At 51.3% G+C, this 17,824-nt stretch overlaps 4 protein-coding genes across 4 annotated transcripts; 3 read left to right on the forward strand and 1 right to left on the reverse strand.

The window, feature by feature from the left end:
• Window positions 1-1,138: 1,138 nt before the first annotated feature.
• On the forward strand, window positions 1,139-5,560 carry TRIVIDRAFT_37194 (uncharacterized protein; the record flags this gene model as incomplete). The annotated part of the gene is made up of 2 exons (XM_014102326.1): window positions 1,139-5,470; window positions 5,531-5,560. The coding sequence occupies 2 exons, from the start codon at window positions 1,139-1,141 to the stop codon at window positions 5,558-5,560; spliced, it is 4,362 nt and encodes a 1,453-aa protein (XP_013957801.1).
• A 1,427-nt stretch (window positions 5,561-6,987) lies between these two features.
• TRIVIDRAFT_199948 (uncharacterized protein) lies at window positions 6,988-7,907 on the forward strand (the record flags this gene model as incomplete). The annotated part of the gene is made up of 3 exons (XM_014102327.1): window positions 6,988-7,050; window positions 7,202-7,413; window positions 7,628-7,907. The coding sequence occupies 3 exons, from the start codon at window positions 6,988-6,990 to the stop codon at window positions 7,905-7,907; spliced, it is 555 nt and encodes a 184-aa protein (XP_013957802.1).
• A 1,990-nt stretch (window positions 7,908-9,897) lies between these two features.
• TRIVIDRAFT_186218 (uncharacterized protein) lies at window positions 9,898-11,809 on the reverse strand (the record flags this gene model as incomplete). Its single annotated transcript, XM_014102328.1, has 1 exon — window positions 9,898-11,809. One exon carries the CDS (start codon window positions 11,780-11,782, stop codon window positions 10,727-10,729), a length of 1,056 nt encoding a protein of 351 aa, XP_013957803.1.
• Window positions 11,810-13,930: 2,121 nt separating this feature from the next.
• Window positions 13,931-14,565, forward strand: TRIVIDRAFT_220849 (uncharacterized protein; the record flags this gene model as incomplete). Its single annotated transcript, XM_014102329.1, has 2 exons — window positions 13,931-14,039; window positions 14,114-14,565. The coding sequence occupies 2 exons, from the start codon at window positions 13,931-13,933 to the stop codon at window positions 14,563-14,565; spliced, it is 561 nt and encodes a 186-aa protein (XP_013957804.1).
• Window positions 14,566-17,824: the final 3,259 nt, after the last annotated feature.

Here is a 17,824-nt window from a genome sequence, read left to right on the forward strand (position 1 = left end):
GAAATAGGGAGCTGCTCACCTCATCTGCTCCAGCACTGGAGAAGACAAAGTTTGACAGCTTGGCCTTGTGGAACACGTATCGGCCACGGTCGTGGCCAGCCTTGTTATTCCGACTGCCTGTCTTCGGCGTGACTGTTCGACAGCAACATTGTCGTCGTAGTCGTGTATACATGCTCGTACTTCGTACTTGTAGCGGAAACGCGATACTCGTAATAGCAATGGTCAATATTAGCCCAGCCGTACGGGGACAAGAACCTGCAACTCTCCTGGAATACCCCACTGCCCCGGTACCCCCAATTTGTGCGTCCAGAGTGGATTCTTCTCGCCGGGTTTTACTTGGTGAACGGCTGTAGCTCCGGCCTTGCCCCTCCTCGTCGGACTTTTGACGGTCGAGCTGTGCTGGCAAACTCAAGCGGCGGCAACCAACCGCCCTGCAGGTGGGCCATGAGGAAGTTGGCCGGCAAGGACGTCAGAATGCTTTGTCCTAGTCATAGGGTGAGGTTGGATGCCGTTATCTGGCCCCAGAAATCTTGGCGGGCCAAAAGATCCCCTTGGTGCTCTGGAGGCCCGATTTTTTTTTTTTTGCTTTTCGCATTTCTTTAGCCGTGAGGAAACTGAATAAAACCTCCAAGCCTCCTAGTTTTGTTTAGCTGGTTGTTTTGTTGTCTTGGTCATCGCTTGATAACCAATTTTGGTTGTCATCCGAGAGTCTTTCTCCATCAACCGTTTGATATCCTCCTTCTTTACTAATTGTGTCATTGTCTTTTTATATTATTCGTCTGGTAGAATCACACCGCTCAAGCCCACCGCTTACTCTTTTTGCTCCGTCTGATCTCTGATCAAATAAGCGACCAAAGAAATAATCGCATTCACTCATCGTTAGAATCTCAAAATAATAATTTCTATCTGAACTATTGGAACTTTATCAATTCACTTCAGCAAAAGTATCATTTGTTCACCAACTCCTAGCGACGCGAGTACCCCCCTGGTACTTTTTTGGACAACACCGATATCGACGACGACCTTCATCCGTTCAATTATCATTAACTTTATACAACTTTTCTAACCAGTAACCGCAATGGCTGGGGAGCAGGCCCCTCTCAATGGGGAGTCGCTGCCTAGCACAGCAAACTCGGCAATGGCAAAAGAGCTTGGCGAGCAGTTGGATTCAACCTCTGTGGAGACTCAAGTTGAAGCTGACAGCTCTTCCAAGGAACTTGCCAGGGTTCAAACGGGCGTCTCTGTTGAGCAAGCCGAGGCTCATTTTGCTGGCCTGCAGCGCGAGTTCACTGGTGTTTCTCGGGCGAGTCGCAGGAACAAGCACCAATCCACATCCGATCCCGAGAAGGGAGCTACTATCGCAACTGAGGATGATGATGCTTCCATCTTCGACTTGGAAGCTGCTCTGCGAGGCGACCTTGACGCCAGCACCGAGGCTGGAATTCGATCGAAGCATATCGGAACTTGTTGGGATGGCCTGACCGTCAAGGGTATTGGTGGCTTCACCAACTTTGTCAAGACCTTCCCTGACGCCTTCATCGATACCTTCAACGTCATCACCCCACTGCTTAGAATGGTTGGTCTGGGTCCGAAATTCACAGAAGCTACGTTGCTCGATAACTTTCAGGGCGTGTGCAAGCCAGGAGAGATGATTCTGGTTCTGGGAACTCCGGGTTCTGGATGCACCACCTTCCTCAAGGCCATTGCTAACCAGCGATATGGATACAGCGGAGTCCATGGAGATGTCTTTTACGGTCCATGGACGGCGCAAGAGTTCAAGCGATACCGCGGCGAGGCTGTTTACAATGCTGAAGACGATGTCCACCACCCTACATTGACTGTGGAGCAGACCCTGGGATTCGCTTTGGATGTCAAGATGCCTGCCAAGAGACCGGGTAATATGTCCAAGACAGAGTTCAAGGAGCACATCATCACTCTACTGCTAAAGATGTTCAATATCGAGCATACTAGGAAGACTGTTGTTGGTGATGCGTTTGTTCGTGGTGTCTCTGGTGGTGAGCGAAAGCGTGTTTCCATTGCAGAAATGATGATTACGAACGCTTGCATTCTCTCTTGGGATAACAGCACTCGTGGTCTCGATGCCAGTACCGCCCTTGACTTTGCGAAGAGTTTGAGGATCCAGACGGATCTCTACAAAACTTGTACATTCGTCTCCCTTTATCAAGCTTCTGAGAACATGTACAAGCTCTTCGACAAAGTCCTTGTTATTGATGAAGGACGACAAGTCTACTTCGGTCCCGCAAAGGATGCACGTGCCTACTTTGAAGGCCTTGGTTTCCTGCCGCATCCTAGACAGACAACGCCCGACTACGTGACTGGCTGCACCGACGAATTCGAGCGTGAATACCAACCTGGAAGATCTGCAGAAAATGCTCCCCACAGTCCGGATACGCTGATGGAGGCATTCAAGGCATCACCTTATCAGAAAATGATTGAAGACGAAATTGCCCAGTACAAGGCAAATCTTGAAAATGAAAAGCAAAAGCACGACGATTTCTTGGCTGCCTTCAAGGAAGGCAAGCGCGGCACGTCCAAGCGAAGTCCCTATCAAGTTGGTTTCCATATCCAGGTCTGGTCTATCATGAAGCGACAGTTTATTCTCAAGCTCCAAGATCGATTCAACCTTTTCGTCGGCTGGACCCGCAGTATTCTGGTCGCCATCGTTCTCGGTACCCTGTATCTCAATCTTGGTCAAACCTCTGCCAGTGCTTTCAGCAAGGGTGGCTTGCTGTTTGTAGCGCTTCTGTTTAACGCTTTCCAGGCCTTTTCAGAGTTGGGAGGAACAATGACAGGACGTCCACTGGTCATGAGGCACAAGGCATACGCATTCCATCGGCCTTCGGCTCTCTGGATTGCACAAATCTTTGTGGATCAGGCGTTTGCAGCAAGTCAAATCCTTTTGTTCTCCATAATCGTTTACTTTATGACAGGCCTAGTCCGAGATGCTGGTGCATTCTTCACCTTCTATCTGATGATTCTCTCTGGTAACATTGCAATGACGCTCTTTTTCCGAATTCTTGGCTGTGTCAGCCCAGATTTCGACTCTGCCATCAAGTTTGCAGTCGTTATTATCACGCTCTTCATCACAACTTCTGGATATCTCATTCAGTATCAATCCGAAAAAGTCTGGCTTCGCTGGATCTATTGGATTAATGTTTTGGGTCTCGCGTTTAGCTCTTTGATGGAGAATGAGTTTCAACGAATTGACCTCACCTGCACTGCAGAATCGCTTATTCCATCTGGCCCTGAGTATACCGACATCAATCATCAAGTCTGTGTTCTACCTGGTGCAAACGCTGGCACAACTTTTGTCCGCGGCCGAGACTACATTTCTAAAGGTTTCTCATATCTTCCTGGTGACTTGTGGCGCAACTGGGGCATTGTCATGGCATTGATTATTTTCTTCCTCTTCCTGAACGTACTCCTTGGTGAGGTCGTCAGGTTTGGCATGGGAGGGAATGGCTCCAAGGTTTATGCCAAGCCCAACAAGGAGCGGAACGAACTGAACGAGGCCTTGGCTGAGAAGCGTGAGGCCAAGCGCAAGGACAGGTCTAATGAGGCAGGTTCTGAGTTGATCATTAACTCGACTAGCGTTTTGACTTGGGAGAGCCTCAACTATGATGTCCCTGTTCCTGGAGGTACTCGACGTCTTCTCAACAACGTTTTGGGATATGTGAAGCCAGGCGAACTGACCGCCTTGATGGGAGCATCTGGCGCTGGAAAAACTACACTCCTCGATGTCTTGGCATCCAGAAAGAACATTGGTGTCATCTATGGAGATGTTTTGGTAGATGGCGTTAAGCCCGGAAAGCAGTTTCAGCGATCCACTTCTTATGCTGAGCAACTTGATGTTCATGAGCCTACTCAAACAGTCCGTGAAGCTCTTCGATTCTCTGCTGAACTCCGCCAACCTTTCGAGACCCCCATCCCTGAGCGACATGCTTATGTGGAAGAAATCATCTCTTTGCTGGAAATGGAGAACATTGCCGACTGTATCATTGGATCTCCTGAAGTCGGCTTGACCGTTGAACAGCGCAAGCGCGTTACCATTGGAGTTGAACTTGCCGCCAAGCCCGAGCTGCTTCTGTTCTTGGACGAGCCCACTTCCGGCTTGGACAGCCAAAGTGCCTTCAACATTGTCCGTTTCCTGAAGAAGCTGGCTGCTGCCGGTCAGGCAATTCTTTGCACGATCCATCAGCCCAATGCTGCGCTATTCCAGAACTTTGACCGTCTTTTGCTGCTGCAGCGAGGAGGACGCACCGTCTATTTTGGCGATATTGGCAAGGATGCTGCTGTTCTGCGTGCTTACCTGGCTCGGTATGGCGCCGAAGCTGCCCCCACCGACAACGTTGCAGAGTATATGCTTGATGCAATCGGTGCTGGTAGCATGCCCCGAGTTGGCGACCGTGATTGGGCTGATATCTGGGAGGATAGCCCTGAATTTGCCCATGTCAAGGATGTGATAATCGAGTTGAAGCGAGAGCGAGTAGCAGCCAACCAGGCGAGCTCTGAACTCGAAAAGGAGTATGCCTCTCCTCTTGCCCACCAGATGAAGGTTGTTGTTCGACGCATGTTCCGATCTTTCTGGCGTTCACCCAACTACTTGTTTACCCGTCTGTTTGCTCACATTTCTGTTTCTCTCATCACTGGTCTCACCTATCTCAACTTGGACGACTCAAAGTCTTCTCTCCAGTACAAGGTCTTCGTCATGTTCCAGATCACCGTTTTGCCTGCCATCATTATGTCACAAGTCGAAATCATGTACGCCACGAAGCGTGCGCTGTTCTTCCGCGAATCCTCATCCAAGATGTACTCAGCCTCTTCTTTCGTCACGGCTATCATTCTCGCCGAGATGCCTTACTCTGTCCTCTGTGCAGTGTCTTTCTACCTTCCCCTATACTTCATGCCCGGCTTCCAGACTAGCCCCTCGCGCGCTGGTTTCCAGTTCTTTATGGTTCTCATCACAGAACTATTCGCTGTCACGCTGGGTCAGGGTCTCGCCGCGCTTGCTCCCTCACCCCGTATCTCTACCCAGTTTGACCCTTTCATTACCATTGTATTCGCTCTCTTCTGTGGTGTGACCATTCCATATGCGCAGATGCCCAAGGGCTGGCGCGTCTGGCTCTATCAGCTCGATCCTTTCACTCGACTCATCGGTGCTTGTGTTACCACCGCACTTCACGGAGTCCCAGTCGTTTGCAAAAGCAGTGAACTGAACCGATTCACCGCCCCTAACGGCACGACTTGCGGCGAATACATGCAGCCTTTCTTCGAGAGGGGAGCTCCTGGCTATCTCGTTTCCAACACCACTCAGAACTGCGAGTACTGCTCGTATAAAGTTGGTGATGAGTTCTACATCCCGTTGGGTCTGAGTTTTGACGATCGCTGGAGAGATTTGGGCATTTTCCTCTGCTTTGTTGTTAGCAACATTGTCATTCTATCCATAGGTGTATGTATTCCCCCTTTACCGTATTAAATTTTGATTCAGCATGCTAACTTTATTCTTTAGAGCCGATTCGTCAACTACAACAAGAGGTAAAGGCGGAAATAGGAAGGGTGATCGCGAGACATATTGCATGTAAATGGTGTTAATTAGATGTAGATATTTTAATAAAGAAGAAAGGAATGAACATATTCAGTACAACGGCCGAGACTGCTTGCATCTATTAAATGTATTACTGCTTGTTTATGTTTCCAGTATTTGCGAAATGGCAGTGACGAATCGCTCTTATAAAAAATGGGTGAAGCGAGATAGTCTTTCCAGTTACCCTGCGGCTTCACGCAGACGTCGAATCCTGACGCTTTAAATTAAGGATAACCCTACCTAGACAGTGGAAGCGAAAGCATTATCATGACATTTGTTTTTGCTGGGCCTGAAGCCTGCACAACTACCTCGACAAGCTTCAGTAGTTCTCCACCCATAGGGAGTCATCCATCCGCTCCAGCTGATGCTTCACAACTAGCAGTTGAGTTTGAAGGGATACTTGCAGAAATGAAGAAGCAGCTTTTACTAGATGTGAAGTACTCCGAAGCTGTGATTCTCCAAGGCCAGCTCCGATACAATAGTCTCTTGTCCTTGGTATGGAGACTACTATATCTTGAGGCGAACGAGCCACAGTGCTAGCAAATATTCAGTAATAAGCATAACATGCCCCTCGGTGTCTAATAGTAATTCATATAATAAGACTATGGAGGGAAAGAGGGTATGATGTTTTTTTGGCAGATTTACCATCGTTACTCAAGTCAATGGAGTCGTTCACAATCCAACTCTAAAATAAAGTATGGTATATGAATAGCCCTTACCAATGACTCGCTTTCTATCTCATGATGCAGGGTTGTAGATGTTTACTGGCGTAGGATCATGCCGCTCTAGTTTTGCAACTTCCCCAACACGCCACAGTTCCCATCCTAGAGACGTCCGACCTCGACCGGCACCTTCACCTCCGGTCCGGCCCCGCCAACCGGGACCACCGAAGACCATCGCCGGGCATTGCTCACTAGCTCACTCCAGTTTCAGCTCTTTGCTACCAACGACCATGTAAGATACACGAAGGAAGCAGTATCACGGAATACGAGCACGCAAGCGAGGGAGAAGAACCGACAAGTGGAGTGGCACTCGCTTTGCTTACCACATTAATTAATGTCGGTCGTCAATAGAGGCCTAGATACGGGTAGGCGCAGGACCATGCTCAGCATTTCCTCTGCAGCTGGAACGAGGGGCCCTGTCTGGATGCCCGCATCAGTAGTGGCATCGAGCGACCGACATGTGCTGCGTAGGCCAAGGGTCGATATATGCAGCGAGCCGTGCGCATATGCGTCCCAGGTCGAAAGCGTTTCTCAGCAAATCTGGCATCTGTGCAACATCGGTATCTCCAGGTTACATTCGCCGTCCAATGCGGGTGAAGGAGGGGGAGGAATATGGAAATCTGCCTCTCCCCCGCTTGCGTTGCTAGTCGCGAGCTGACAATGCGTGTACGGGATGGTGATCTGAGGATGACTACATACATGTTCTGCTCAGCCAGTGAGCACGTAAGACAGTCAGACTCCTTCACGCAGTCATGCATGGAAGACAAGCACCGTTTGGGGCGGTTTGCCTCGTTCCGTCGTCGCCCATCGCCCTACGACGCACATGGACCTGCATTTCTCATTCCATGTCTTGGGATTTGCCGTCATCATGTAGCACACAGCCCCCGGCATGAACCACGGCCGCAGCCCTCTATCGCCAGACCAAGGACAAACCAAGGACGAGGATGACGAGAGAACTGAAGAACTGTCCCAGCGCAGCTCCCACCGTATCTGTACAGTCCTCGTACACATGCATGCCATTAAACCACCCCCGGGGCCATGGTTCGTGATTGGCCTCGCCAGTCGCAAATCCCTCTCGCCCGTCAGGTGAGTGGATTATGCAAGTCATCCTACATGGGCCAAACAGTTTGCAACACCGCAAACCACGCTATTGGGGACTGCGTGGTGGCTGGGCTGGATAATCGCGGCTTTCGGGGCGCGCCGAATCCAAATGGGCCTATCCCATTTCCAGTTTATACTACTCCTACTCCTACTCCTACTCCTCACTACACTACAGACACTACCTGTACAGACACTACAGACAGATGCCCAACCTAACTTATGCATCTGCCTTTTGGGAGCCGACGACCTATCATATTGCGCCCTTGCCATCATCATTTTATGACATGGCTAGTGAATTGTTCAGGCCCCAAATCGGGCTGAAAGTGAGGGGGTCTCGACAACGACGAAACAAGAACAAGAGACGCCATGCCATGCCATGCCATGCCATGCGCAAATACTCTCATTCTTCGCATGCGGTGGGCCAATATCTCTCCGTGGCCAAGACAGGGCTGAGAGTGAGCCGCCTGAGGCCCCTGTGATACTCAGCCAGCGCAGCGCCCGGCGCAAAATGTAGAGTGATGTGATGTGGATGTGATGTGGATGTGATGTGTCTCTCGGCGACACAATCCTGTGGCCCCAAGAGGAAGTCGAAATGCTTCGCTGGACGCACGACTTGGTGATACGCAAAGGACAAAGAGGCTTTTCGTCTCTCTTCCGCTGCCTAATGCAAGCCCGTTTTCGGCTCTGTTCCCAATGACAGGGCCCGAAATATAGTAGCAGGGCACCTCAAACGCCCAGAAAAAAAAGAAAACAAGGAAAAAAAGAAGGGAAACCCACTGCCCGCATCACACACCTGGCAAAAAAGAAGAGCAAGCTGCTTTCTCCGCACGAGAAGCCAGCACCATCAAGCAAGCAAGAAGAGCAAACACAAAAAAAAAAACGTGGAGGGGGAGTGTGCTTAAGGCAAGACTCTCTCTTTCTCTCTCCCCTCTTTCTGTTGCGCAAAAAAAGAGGACATGGGATCCGCTTCAAATATTCCCGTCGTACAGTGCAGGGCTCTTTCGGCTCGGACGTGGGCGGGCTGGATTAGCCAGTTTCATTTCATTGGATTGAAAACCTGCTGCCTCTTCTTTCTTTTTTTTTTCCTTTCCCCCCCAGCGTCAGCCATACAAAGACTGCATCTCTAGGTTGCCACTTTAAATGGGGAGAATAAAAATAATGAGGAGAATGAGGCTGAGGGCAAGAATCCGCTATGCATGCATGGCTTCTCGCTGAGGCAGGCATTTCCAGCCTGATGCGTTACGAGGCTGGTGAATGAGACATGGGGGTTGGTTTTGCGCCCATCTACCGTCGTACCGTGGATGCGAAAAGAAATAGAACCATGATGATTCCAGCTTAAATCCCGAGACACGGGCGAGATAGAGGAAGAAGACAAAATTTCAAGGAGACGGCTAGAGCTGTCATACTCGACTTGGCCTTTGCCCGCGAGACACCCAGCTATGAGACACGTAGATGAGACAAAGCACAGCCTCCGAATAAGCACAACGAGTTCACGCTGCCGTCTGAGGATTTCGCCAGCCTTCTTTGTCACATCCCGTGGGAAATTACTGCTGTATGCCGTCTGAGCACGTCTCAGATGCTCAATCCAGCGCGTGGGTAGTTCTGGCGGCTGTGATATCAAATTGCATGCAAAGCAACATGGAGCAGCCTCATACCGAGACCACGCACCACCAAACACCAGCCATTATACAGCATCTATCTAGAGCCTTCTCCAATCCTCATTACCTGAAAACACCAAACCTTTACCATCCTATTCACCCACCCAAAAGAACCCCCAGCTCACACCGTAAAAGCCACTCACAGGCACACACACACACACAACATTCTCAAGCATCTGCATATAGATAACAATCCTCGTACTCGTATCCCCAGCCCAAGCCAAGCGGCAACTTCGAAACCAAAAAAAAAAAAAAAACACCAGCAACAAACAGCGTATAAACCTGAAACTTTTGCTTCGTTTGCCTAATCCCGAGTCGTACTCATCTCCACGTGGACAGTGCAAGCCCAATCTCGTCAAAAAAAAAAAAAAAAAAAAGCATTCTTTCTCACCTGCCACCTACCTTACCTACAAAAAGCCCCTTCGTTATACAAGTCCACAAAATGAGCAAAACGTGAGTACATGGAAATAAAGACGTGGCAAAACGCCCTTGGAGAGATGTGAAATAAGACGTCATTTGCCAAGCCCCGTCTCTTCGACATTGTAACGGCGGGCTGATGCCGTATTCCAACACGTCTTGCTAACGGAGCTTTATCGCCCTATGAGGATACGCATCGTGTGCCTCCCAGTTTCATATTAACAGTCTCTGGCTCTACTCCGTACATCGAGACATGAAGGGGACAAAGGCCACTATCCACTCTTACCTGCATGCAGGGCAAACCCCTACACATCACTCCACAAAAGGCTGCAGCGGAATAAAAAAGACACGTCGTAGACATAGTATCACACGGATGGAGTCCAGAAAGTCATGTAGAGGGGGATAAATATTCGAGCTCGTCAAAGCCATCATCATTTTGAAGTAAACTAAAGTCCTCCATCTAGTATTCCCAATCTCTCAAAATCCTCAATAAAAAAAAAACACACTGTAAAATCGTTGCTGCCGCAGCACATTAAACCCAAGAAAAGAAAGAAGAAAAGAAAGAAAATCCAGTCAATAAAAGTCATGTAAAACAGACAACCTCGCCACCTTGCCGTCGCCATTTTTTCCTCATCTCTCTCGCTTACTCGCGACGCGCCCGAAATGATAACGCTGGGTATCTCTAGATGGAAAAATGCCCCGTGTCTCGGTGTCTCCTCCGCGTGTGCATTGGTGGTAGTACAGGTCGCCCTTAAAAGAAATCTGTCTTTTGAATAACCGAAAAATAAGGAAAGAAAAGCCATTCATCGCTCCGAGACCGAGTTTCAGAACATAGGAAATAGAAATAAAGAGTCCGCAAGATTGGGTATCCATAGGAAATCCTCGGACGAGAACAAAAACAAACAGTAGCATTAGTGTACAGTCTTTCGTCTTTCTTGGCCATTCCATCCGGCGGAGTGGGCCATTAATCAACTTCGATGGTCCGGGATCCTAGGGAAGTTGCCAATCGGATAACAATAAAAGGAAAGATTAAAAAGGATACGTGAGATGCTTGGTCATATGAAAAAAGTCCAGGGCAAATTCATACGCATCTCCTCTTTAACGGGTCGGCTCCCGGAACAGTCCTCTGTGGTGGGGGTCGATTGTCCTGGATTGTGGGAATTGATATTGTTTCTCACACCAAGGTGGTAAAAAAGGTAAGATAGTAACCAGCAAAGTGGCGTTTAGGATGATGGGTTTTGCAGAATGTTCTCGCAGTTGGCATCGAATCGGAGGCTGAAGAGCCTCACGCTCTGCATAAACTTCTCTGTCTTGGCAAGCTCTCGGTCTCGGCCGAAGAGGGTATCCACAAACTCAACACCAGAGTTCTTGCCCAGACCCGACTGCTTCTTCTTGGCGGCCTTGAGCATGGGGGCCTCGCAAGCCTTGAGCAGCCCGCGGAGCTTCTCTGTGAGGCGCTCACCAGCATCGATAAAGTCGGTCATAATCTCTCGGTTCTCGGTGTTGCGTACACGGCCAACGACGTCCTCCGCGCGCTTGACCTTTCCGGAGAGCTGAATCAAAAGGAGCCAGAGCTCACCTGCCATATCGGCAATGGGGGAGTTGGCTCCTGCTCGGTAGACGGTCCAGTCGTAGATCCACTTGCCCAGGCTGTTGGCATCAAAGACGCTGCCGAGGAGGAGGATGGGCTCCTCTGAAGGATCCCAGTTCTTGAGCGAGTAGCCCGTGGGAATTCGGTGCTTTCGAGCATCGGCCTCGGTAGCCTTGGGTGTCGTCGCGGCAGCTGTCTTTGTGCGGTAGGCCTGGGTCGATGGACGGACGGTGGACGGTCTCTGGGGGACATTGGCCGCGGCTGCCGAAGAGCGGCGGGTGTGGCCGTGGCTGGTGGGAGGTCGGACATGTGTAGGGGGGATGTGCGACTGCGGAGAGTCGTAGGCATCACGGCTGTAGTCGGCGTAGTAAGCGGCGGTACCCTGTGGGTAGTCGTCGTGATTAGTGTACCGTATCCCTTCATAATCATGAACATGATGCGAGTTCCTGCGACCCTTTGTTCGCGACTCGGCAAGCAACACATAGGTGCGCCCCGAAGCCTCGAATATCTCGTCCTCGTCGGATTCTCCAAACGGAGTAGTAGCCCGGACATAGGTGTGAGAGAATCGGCGGTCGTGCCAGGCAGGAAATTGAGACGACCCGGAGGGCCCGCGCGACGACGAAAAATATTTGGGACTCACATCAACCGTGGCATACTGGCCGGAGCTGTTGTATCGCGGCGAATCCATCGGAGCTCGAGGCGTGGATGCACCGGCCTGAGAATAGCTGCTGGCCCGGCTGTGAGCTGCACGCGTTGCCGGGCGTCGAGGCGTCGAAGTCTCGAGCCAGCTTGGCCGCGGTGATGGGGTTGGAGTGGCGGATGACATTCGTGTATATTCCCACTCGTGGATCGGAGTTGATCCAGGTGTTCGTGGTGATGGATAGTTCATTCTGTGACAGCTCCTCTTGCAATGTCCACTGTGACACTCGCTCCTCAACCTCTCCTCCAATGAAGGAGCTGATGACGTATCGTTGAATGGATTTGCTTCTCTGCTTTGTTCGGAGCTCAAGGTAAGACTGAAAGTGGACAAGATTCGAGACGTCTTTGTTGCTCAAAGTCTTGTCTGCTCTCGGTGAGGAAGGGGAGGGGAGGGGGGATGTAAGGTATTGGGTTGTGATATTAAAAATATGAGAATGCAATAAAAATAAGCCCGTCACCTTGGTATGTAGTCGGAAGAGTAAAAGTTGGAAGAATTACGTCTTGCGTCAAACATGACCAATCTACAACAGGATGGTTTTTATCGTATCCCCCTTGGGTGGAAGAGCCAGAGTCCGACGCTGCGGCCTGGCTGTGGCAATTGTTGGGGGCCCGTGAAGAGCGTGACTGCAAGTGAGGTGATGGTGGATGTCGTCGGCGGTCGACGATGCAATGCTGCAGGTGGAGATGAGGTTCATTGGCAGAAGCCAAAACGATCAGATGCGTAAGTCGGAGAGAGGAGGAAGCAAGACTCGGGTGTGCGGGCATGCATTCGAGGTATATAATGTATTGTGGCCGCAGAAATTTTGCTTGGTGTGGGCGTTGAGCGAGCCAGACAGGGAGCAGGCCTTTAGTGAAAGACGAGGGCAGCCACAGGCATGCGACAGGGGACAGGGGCCTGGGCAGCCAGGTGGAGGGGGCGTGGCGTTATCTGAGCTTAGTCACTGTGGAACCTTCCCGTGGCTGCCACACAGTGCTGGAAGAGTCGCCCGACACGGCGCCGCTGTTGCTGACTGGACTGGACTGGACTTGGACTGCTGCACTTTTGTATGGTTGCACCCAAGCGCACGACTGGGGCCTGCGAGCTGTTGCTTCCAGCAGCTTCCGCGCAGAGGAGGCAGCCCGACTGCGCTCCCTGGCCTTGATTTGACGGCAGTCTCTCTTGTTGGATCTGCTTCGGGGGGGGGCGATTCAGCCGGCTTGCGCAGCTCAACGGGCTCTAGGGGCTCCCAAAAGCCCGTTACTGTACGAGTATGACTCTTAGTGGACGACCAACCACCGAGCCAGCCTTTCGGTTTCGTATCGCCCAAAGCACGAGCGCTCCGAGTGGCGTGAAAAGATGCACGCTTTGTGCTTGGTGCTTGTATCTCAAATCGATTGCAGGCGGTCGACTCGTGGCCCTGGCTCCAATGCGACAGAGCGCTCCCCAGTCCAATTTACCGGGACTGGATAAGCGAAATGATGGAGCCTAGGGGTAGTGAATCCTAGCTTCCGCTGCGGCTGGGAGTCCACCGGCTGTCTTGTATTTTCTCGGTGAGAAAAGGGAACAAGAAGACTTTTGAAAAGTTTTTCTTCCTTCTGATGGCTGTTTTGTCTCCCTGTTGGTTCTTCTCCAGACGGGCAGGTGTCAAACGCCCGAGGCTGTCGATGCCTTGAAGTTGGATGCAAGGCAATCTCGAATCCCTGCTCCCTTTTTATTTAGAGACTGGACCTGTGCGCGCAGCAAATGCACGGAGCGCGGCGAACTCACGGTGTTTTGCTTTTCACTCGGCTCGCAAGTACTTGGACTTCGTACTTGTTGTACTGTGGCCTCTCGTAAATCGGCTGCGTCGAAAAAGAACCGGTCGTGCACGGCTGGTACAGTAATATCGATGCGCCCAGAGGCAATGAGGCTGTTGCGAGCACGAGTAATGCTAGTGCCGCAAGAGCTTCCGGAAGCGTTTGGGCAATAAAAGTTACAGACACGGTAGGCTGAGATTTGATTATGCGTCCTTGGTACACACACGCTCTCGTTCGGGCTCAGCGAAGAAACAAAACGTAGTGTTTGTGGTCTGAGGCTTGAACTTGTTGGGGACGTCCGAGACTGATATTTGCGCCGCGGGTAATGACAAGCATGAAAGATGGGCAGTGCGTAATCGTAATGCGCATCACCTCTGGTGGCTTACGGCAACTTAATACCCTCGTCGGCCTCGACGATCGCTCCGGAGCGGAGGCAGGCCGGCGGAGCGAGAGCAAGAGGAAGAAGCGGCGTATTTATCATCATTGTCATCCATCACCAAACCCGGCCGGCCCCCATCATTACGTATGACGCTTCTATTCCAAGTCGAAGGATGTGTGGAGGATGGTGGGAAGCGCCGACAAAAGAACGCAATCGTCAACACACAAACCCGTAACAAGCGCCCATCTACATCGCACATCAGCCCTGTGACCACTTGTCGAGCAGCGCAAGAGATGGCTCTGGCTGGCAAGTATTCGCTCATCACCATGGCTGAGATGGCACAAGTGCTGCTCCCGTCACATCTGCGCCGCACTGAGATGGTCGGCGGCAGCATCTGGAGCACGTTGTGCGCAGGCCACGCAGCCGCTGATTGGCCCGCCCTTGGCTGTGTGACGGGCACTATCGATAGATTGTCCGTATATCGCTCAGAAGGAAGAGCAGTGTTCTTCGTAATCCGCTCCACCGTCACAACCGTCGCTTCTGGCGTTGCAGTGCGTCAAGATGGTGGTGTGGCCTTGGTGATGGAAGGTGCTCAGAAGCGCCGAGCTCCGGGCTGATGCTGGCGGTTAAACCGCACTTTCACGGCCTTGAGTGCTTGCGTGAAGAATACGACGGTGCTGCAGACATGTTTCCGAGCTGGGATCCTACCAAAACTCAATTGTTGGGGTTGCATGTAGGTATGTAATTAATTCGTCAATTATCCATAGGTACATTACATTAGCACCTACCAAGGTTAGTAGGTGCGAGGGGTGGTGTAGGGCGGGAGGCTCTATTATTACAGCCCGAGCTCTATTGGTAGTACTGCACCTGCACTGTACTTGATTCTCAGGATTCACAGACATTCGACCACAATCATCATCACCCAAAAGAGGAAATACGACGGATAATACGAAGCAATATTCTATTCTATCTAGATCCTACTCACACACATGCGCGAACCTGCAAGTATTCATTCATATTCATCCATATCTGCAGTGTGAGAAAAGGCCCTGAGCACACACATCTTCAAAACGTGCATATGCCATGCATCCCCATCTAGCGGCTTCGCCCCCAGTCGTATTAATAACTACAAAGAGATACCGACTGTAACTACAAAGGTAAAATGGTCATACGAGTACTCCGTACACTCTGCTACTCTGCTACTCTAATACCCGCTTGCAGGGCCGAGGCCTGTGCGAAAGGTCAAGTGTCTTCTTCGGCAAGTACAAGGCCGAAACGTGCTGACCGTGCAGGGCCATTTCGGAGGCGGGCGAATGGGGTGATTTCCGGCCATGGGTTGCCCATGGGCTGCCCATGAGGACAGAATCTCGATTTCCAGGCCAAAGGAGAAAAAGAGGCGAGGCTGCACTGATCATCGCCTGGCCGGCGCGACGAGACGAGAATTATGCGACCAGAGACCAAGGCGATGTTACAGGTCATACTCTTACAATATCAGATCCATTTATTCGACTTGGGTTCCTAGACATTCTCGTCTCGAGTCTCTCGCTGCTTCTTTTCGCCTATGCACCGACGTCCGCCAAAACCTAAGAGTTGATCTGACAGGGGCCGTTCCAGGCGTGGCTTTTCGCCACACGGCGCCAATCACGAAGCCGAGCCTACCAGAGGCCACCATTTTTGTGATGGACGCAGCCCGGTCACTTGAAGGATGCGGCAAGGGGACGGCTGCCCTTGCTTGAAATTTCTGCTAGCACAAAGCATCGACATTGTTAGTGCTTCGAGTCTTGTCTCTTTGACGGTGTACATAGTAGTATCTGCTGCACGACTGCATCCGCACCTACAGGTACCTACATATGCGTATGCACTCATATTGCTCTTAGTCTACTGTACTCCGTATTGTCCAGCAGCTCGTTGCCGTGATTGGTGCGTTGTTCTTTATGCCCCCTTCTGCTGATATCGACGGGGCGTATATCGGGGCGCACAGTCCTTTGTGCTTTTGTTATTGATACCTATCTCACCCTGTTCTCTCTTTCTGTCGCTTGGTGATGATGCTGTGTCAGTACACAAGGGTGCTTTGGCTCAGACATGGGCGGGCGTCCAACCCCTGGACACAAAAGGGCCATGAGGCGGGCATCTTTTGCGTTGGGGCTTAGACAAACCTTAAAACCACTGCGAATGCCTCTGCGCGAGAGGATTGAAGGAGCCAAGCACTGCAAGAAGCACCAAGTATTACTCGTACACCCGATATTTGATGCATTGACAATGGATGCCATGAATCCCCAACGAACAGCCGATGGCCTAATGCACCGGCTGCAGAGGGCCTGGGACCGCGGCAGGGCTTCCGGGGGCTAGCGGACTAATTAGCAGCGATGGCAGTTTGAGTTTTGCTGGAGCTGTTGGTTGAATTTCTTCATGTGTTCACATGAAAGCACTGTATTATCGTGCTCGTACTCGTACCCTCCAACATCAACCTCCATCTCCACCTCCACCTCCCACAACGACTAAACTCTGGGCTACTCCGTAATTGTGCCAAAACTATCAAGTGGGACTTGTCAACCCTCGCTCATCAACATCTCCAGTCTTTTCCCACCGCACCGGGTGGGACCTCCGGACATGTCCCACAAAGACGGGAGCTCGCAGCTCCAAAGCATCCACGCCGCCGCAGCGAGCCGTTCCCGCGCACCTCCCAGATACCAGCGCCAGGCACGGCACACTGTATGGGACATTAACTTCACTCTGCCCAGTTCCAAAGAGCCCTACTTGTACTGCACCTTGCTTGTATGCCCGTACTCACACTCACACTTGTACAAGCACATGCTTCCATCCCATATTTTACCCCTTGTGTTGTGCGAACCGGCCTGTACCTGCGTCGCCCAGCGCCAGTCTCTTCTCTGTCCAGCTGGCTGCATCGAGGAAGTTCTGCGAGACGGACTCGTATCGATATTTGCCGTACGAAATACAGGCCACCCCTGATACTGCCGAGTTTTTTCGGTTCTTCAGCTGCGTTTCTCTTCTCCTCTGGTCTCTTTTCCTTGTGCAATCGTGGTCGTCTGACCTAGAAATTACTGCCGGCTTTTGCTCCAGTACTAAGGTAAGTACTTCGGTACTTACTTACATAAAAGTCCCTTTAGTACCACCTACACAAAATGCAGTCGATGCCTCAGCCATCAACAACACCAACGCAAAACCACACCCCCTCTTGCCGTTCCATCATGGCATGTTGATTACTTCAAAGGAGGATCCAACCTCTACCTCGACTCGGCGGTGTCAGACACCCAACGCAACGCAACGCAACGCAACGCATCTCTCACCGACTGTGCTCCTCCTCCTCCCTTCAACATGCACTCCGGACGGAAGCCGTAGCCGCCGCAGGATTGGCGGCTTTGGCCCTGTCCGGACCCTAGCCGATTTCTAGAACGACGATGCACACCTTGAAAGATGGTCCCGGTGTGATACTGGTCTCGCTGGCCCACCCACTTGCTCTCCCACATCCAACCATCGGCCATCCTCCCTTGGATCCCTGGAGCCGGAGGGTGTGGCCAAAAGAGGCTGCCTGGAAGCCACTAGGGCTTGGCTTTTGCCCGTCCCTTGTTTGACAAGTGAAAATTTTTCAAAATCTCATTTCGTGGGCCGTCCCTCAATCAAACCCAAGCAATTCTCGTGTCTTTGCGTTGCTGGTTGCCTCCTTGCAACTGTTTGCCTGGCTTTTGCTTGGACAGGTCTTTCTCTTGCGCTTCCATCTCATGGACCCGACAAGGCGGAATGTGACTCATAGCAAGCGCAGCCCCGTCACTTCGTATGTATTATCTCCCAATCGCTGGGCGCCAGAGCTGTATTGATGTCCAAAGCTGCTACGGCTGTCGAATCGGGCTCTGAGCT

Source organism: Trichoderma virens, assembly GCF_000170995.1.
Source record: "Trichoderma virens Gv29-8 chromosome Unknown TRIVIscaffold_5, whole genome shotgun sequence".
Classification (NCBI taxonomy): Eukaryota; Fungi; Ascomycota; class Sordariomycetes; order Hypocreales; family Hypocreaceae; genus Trichoderma; species Trichoderma virens.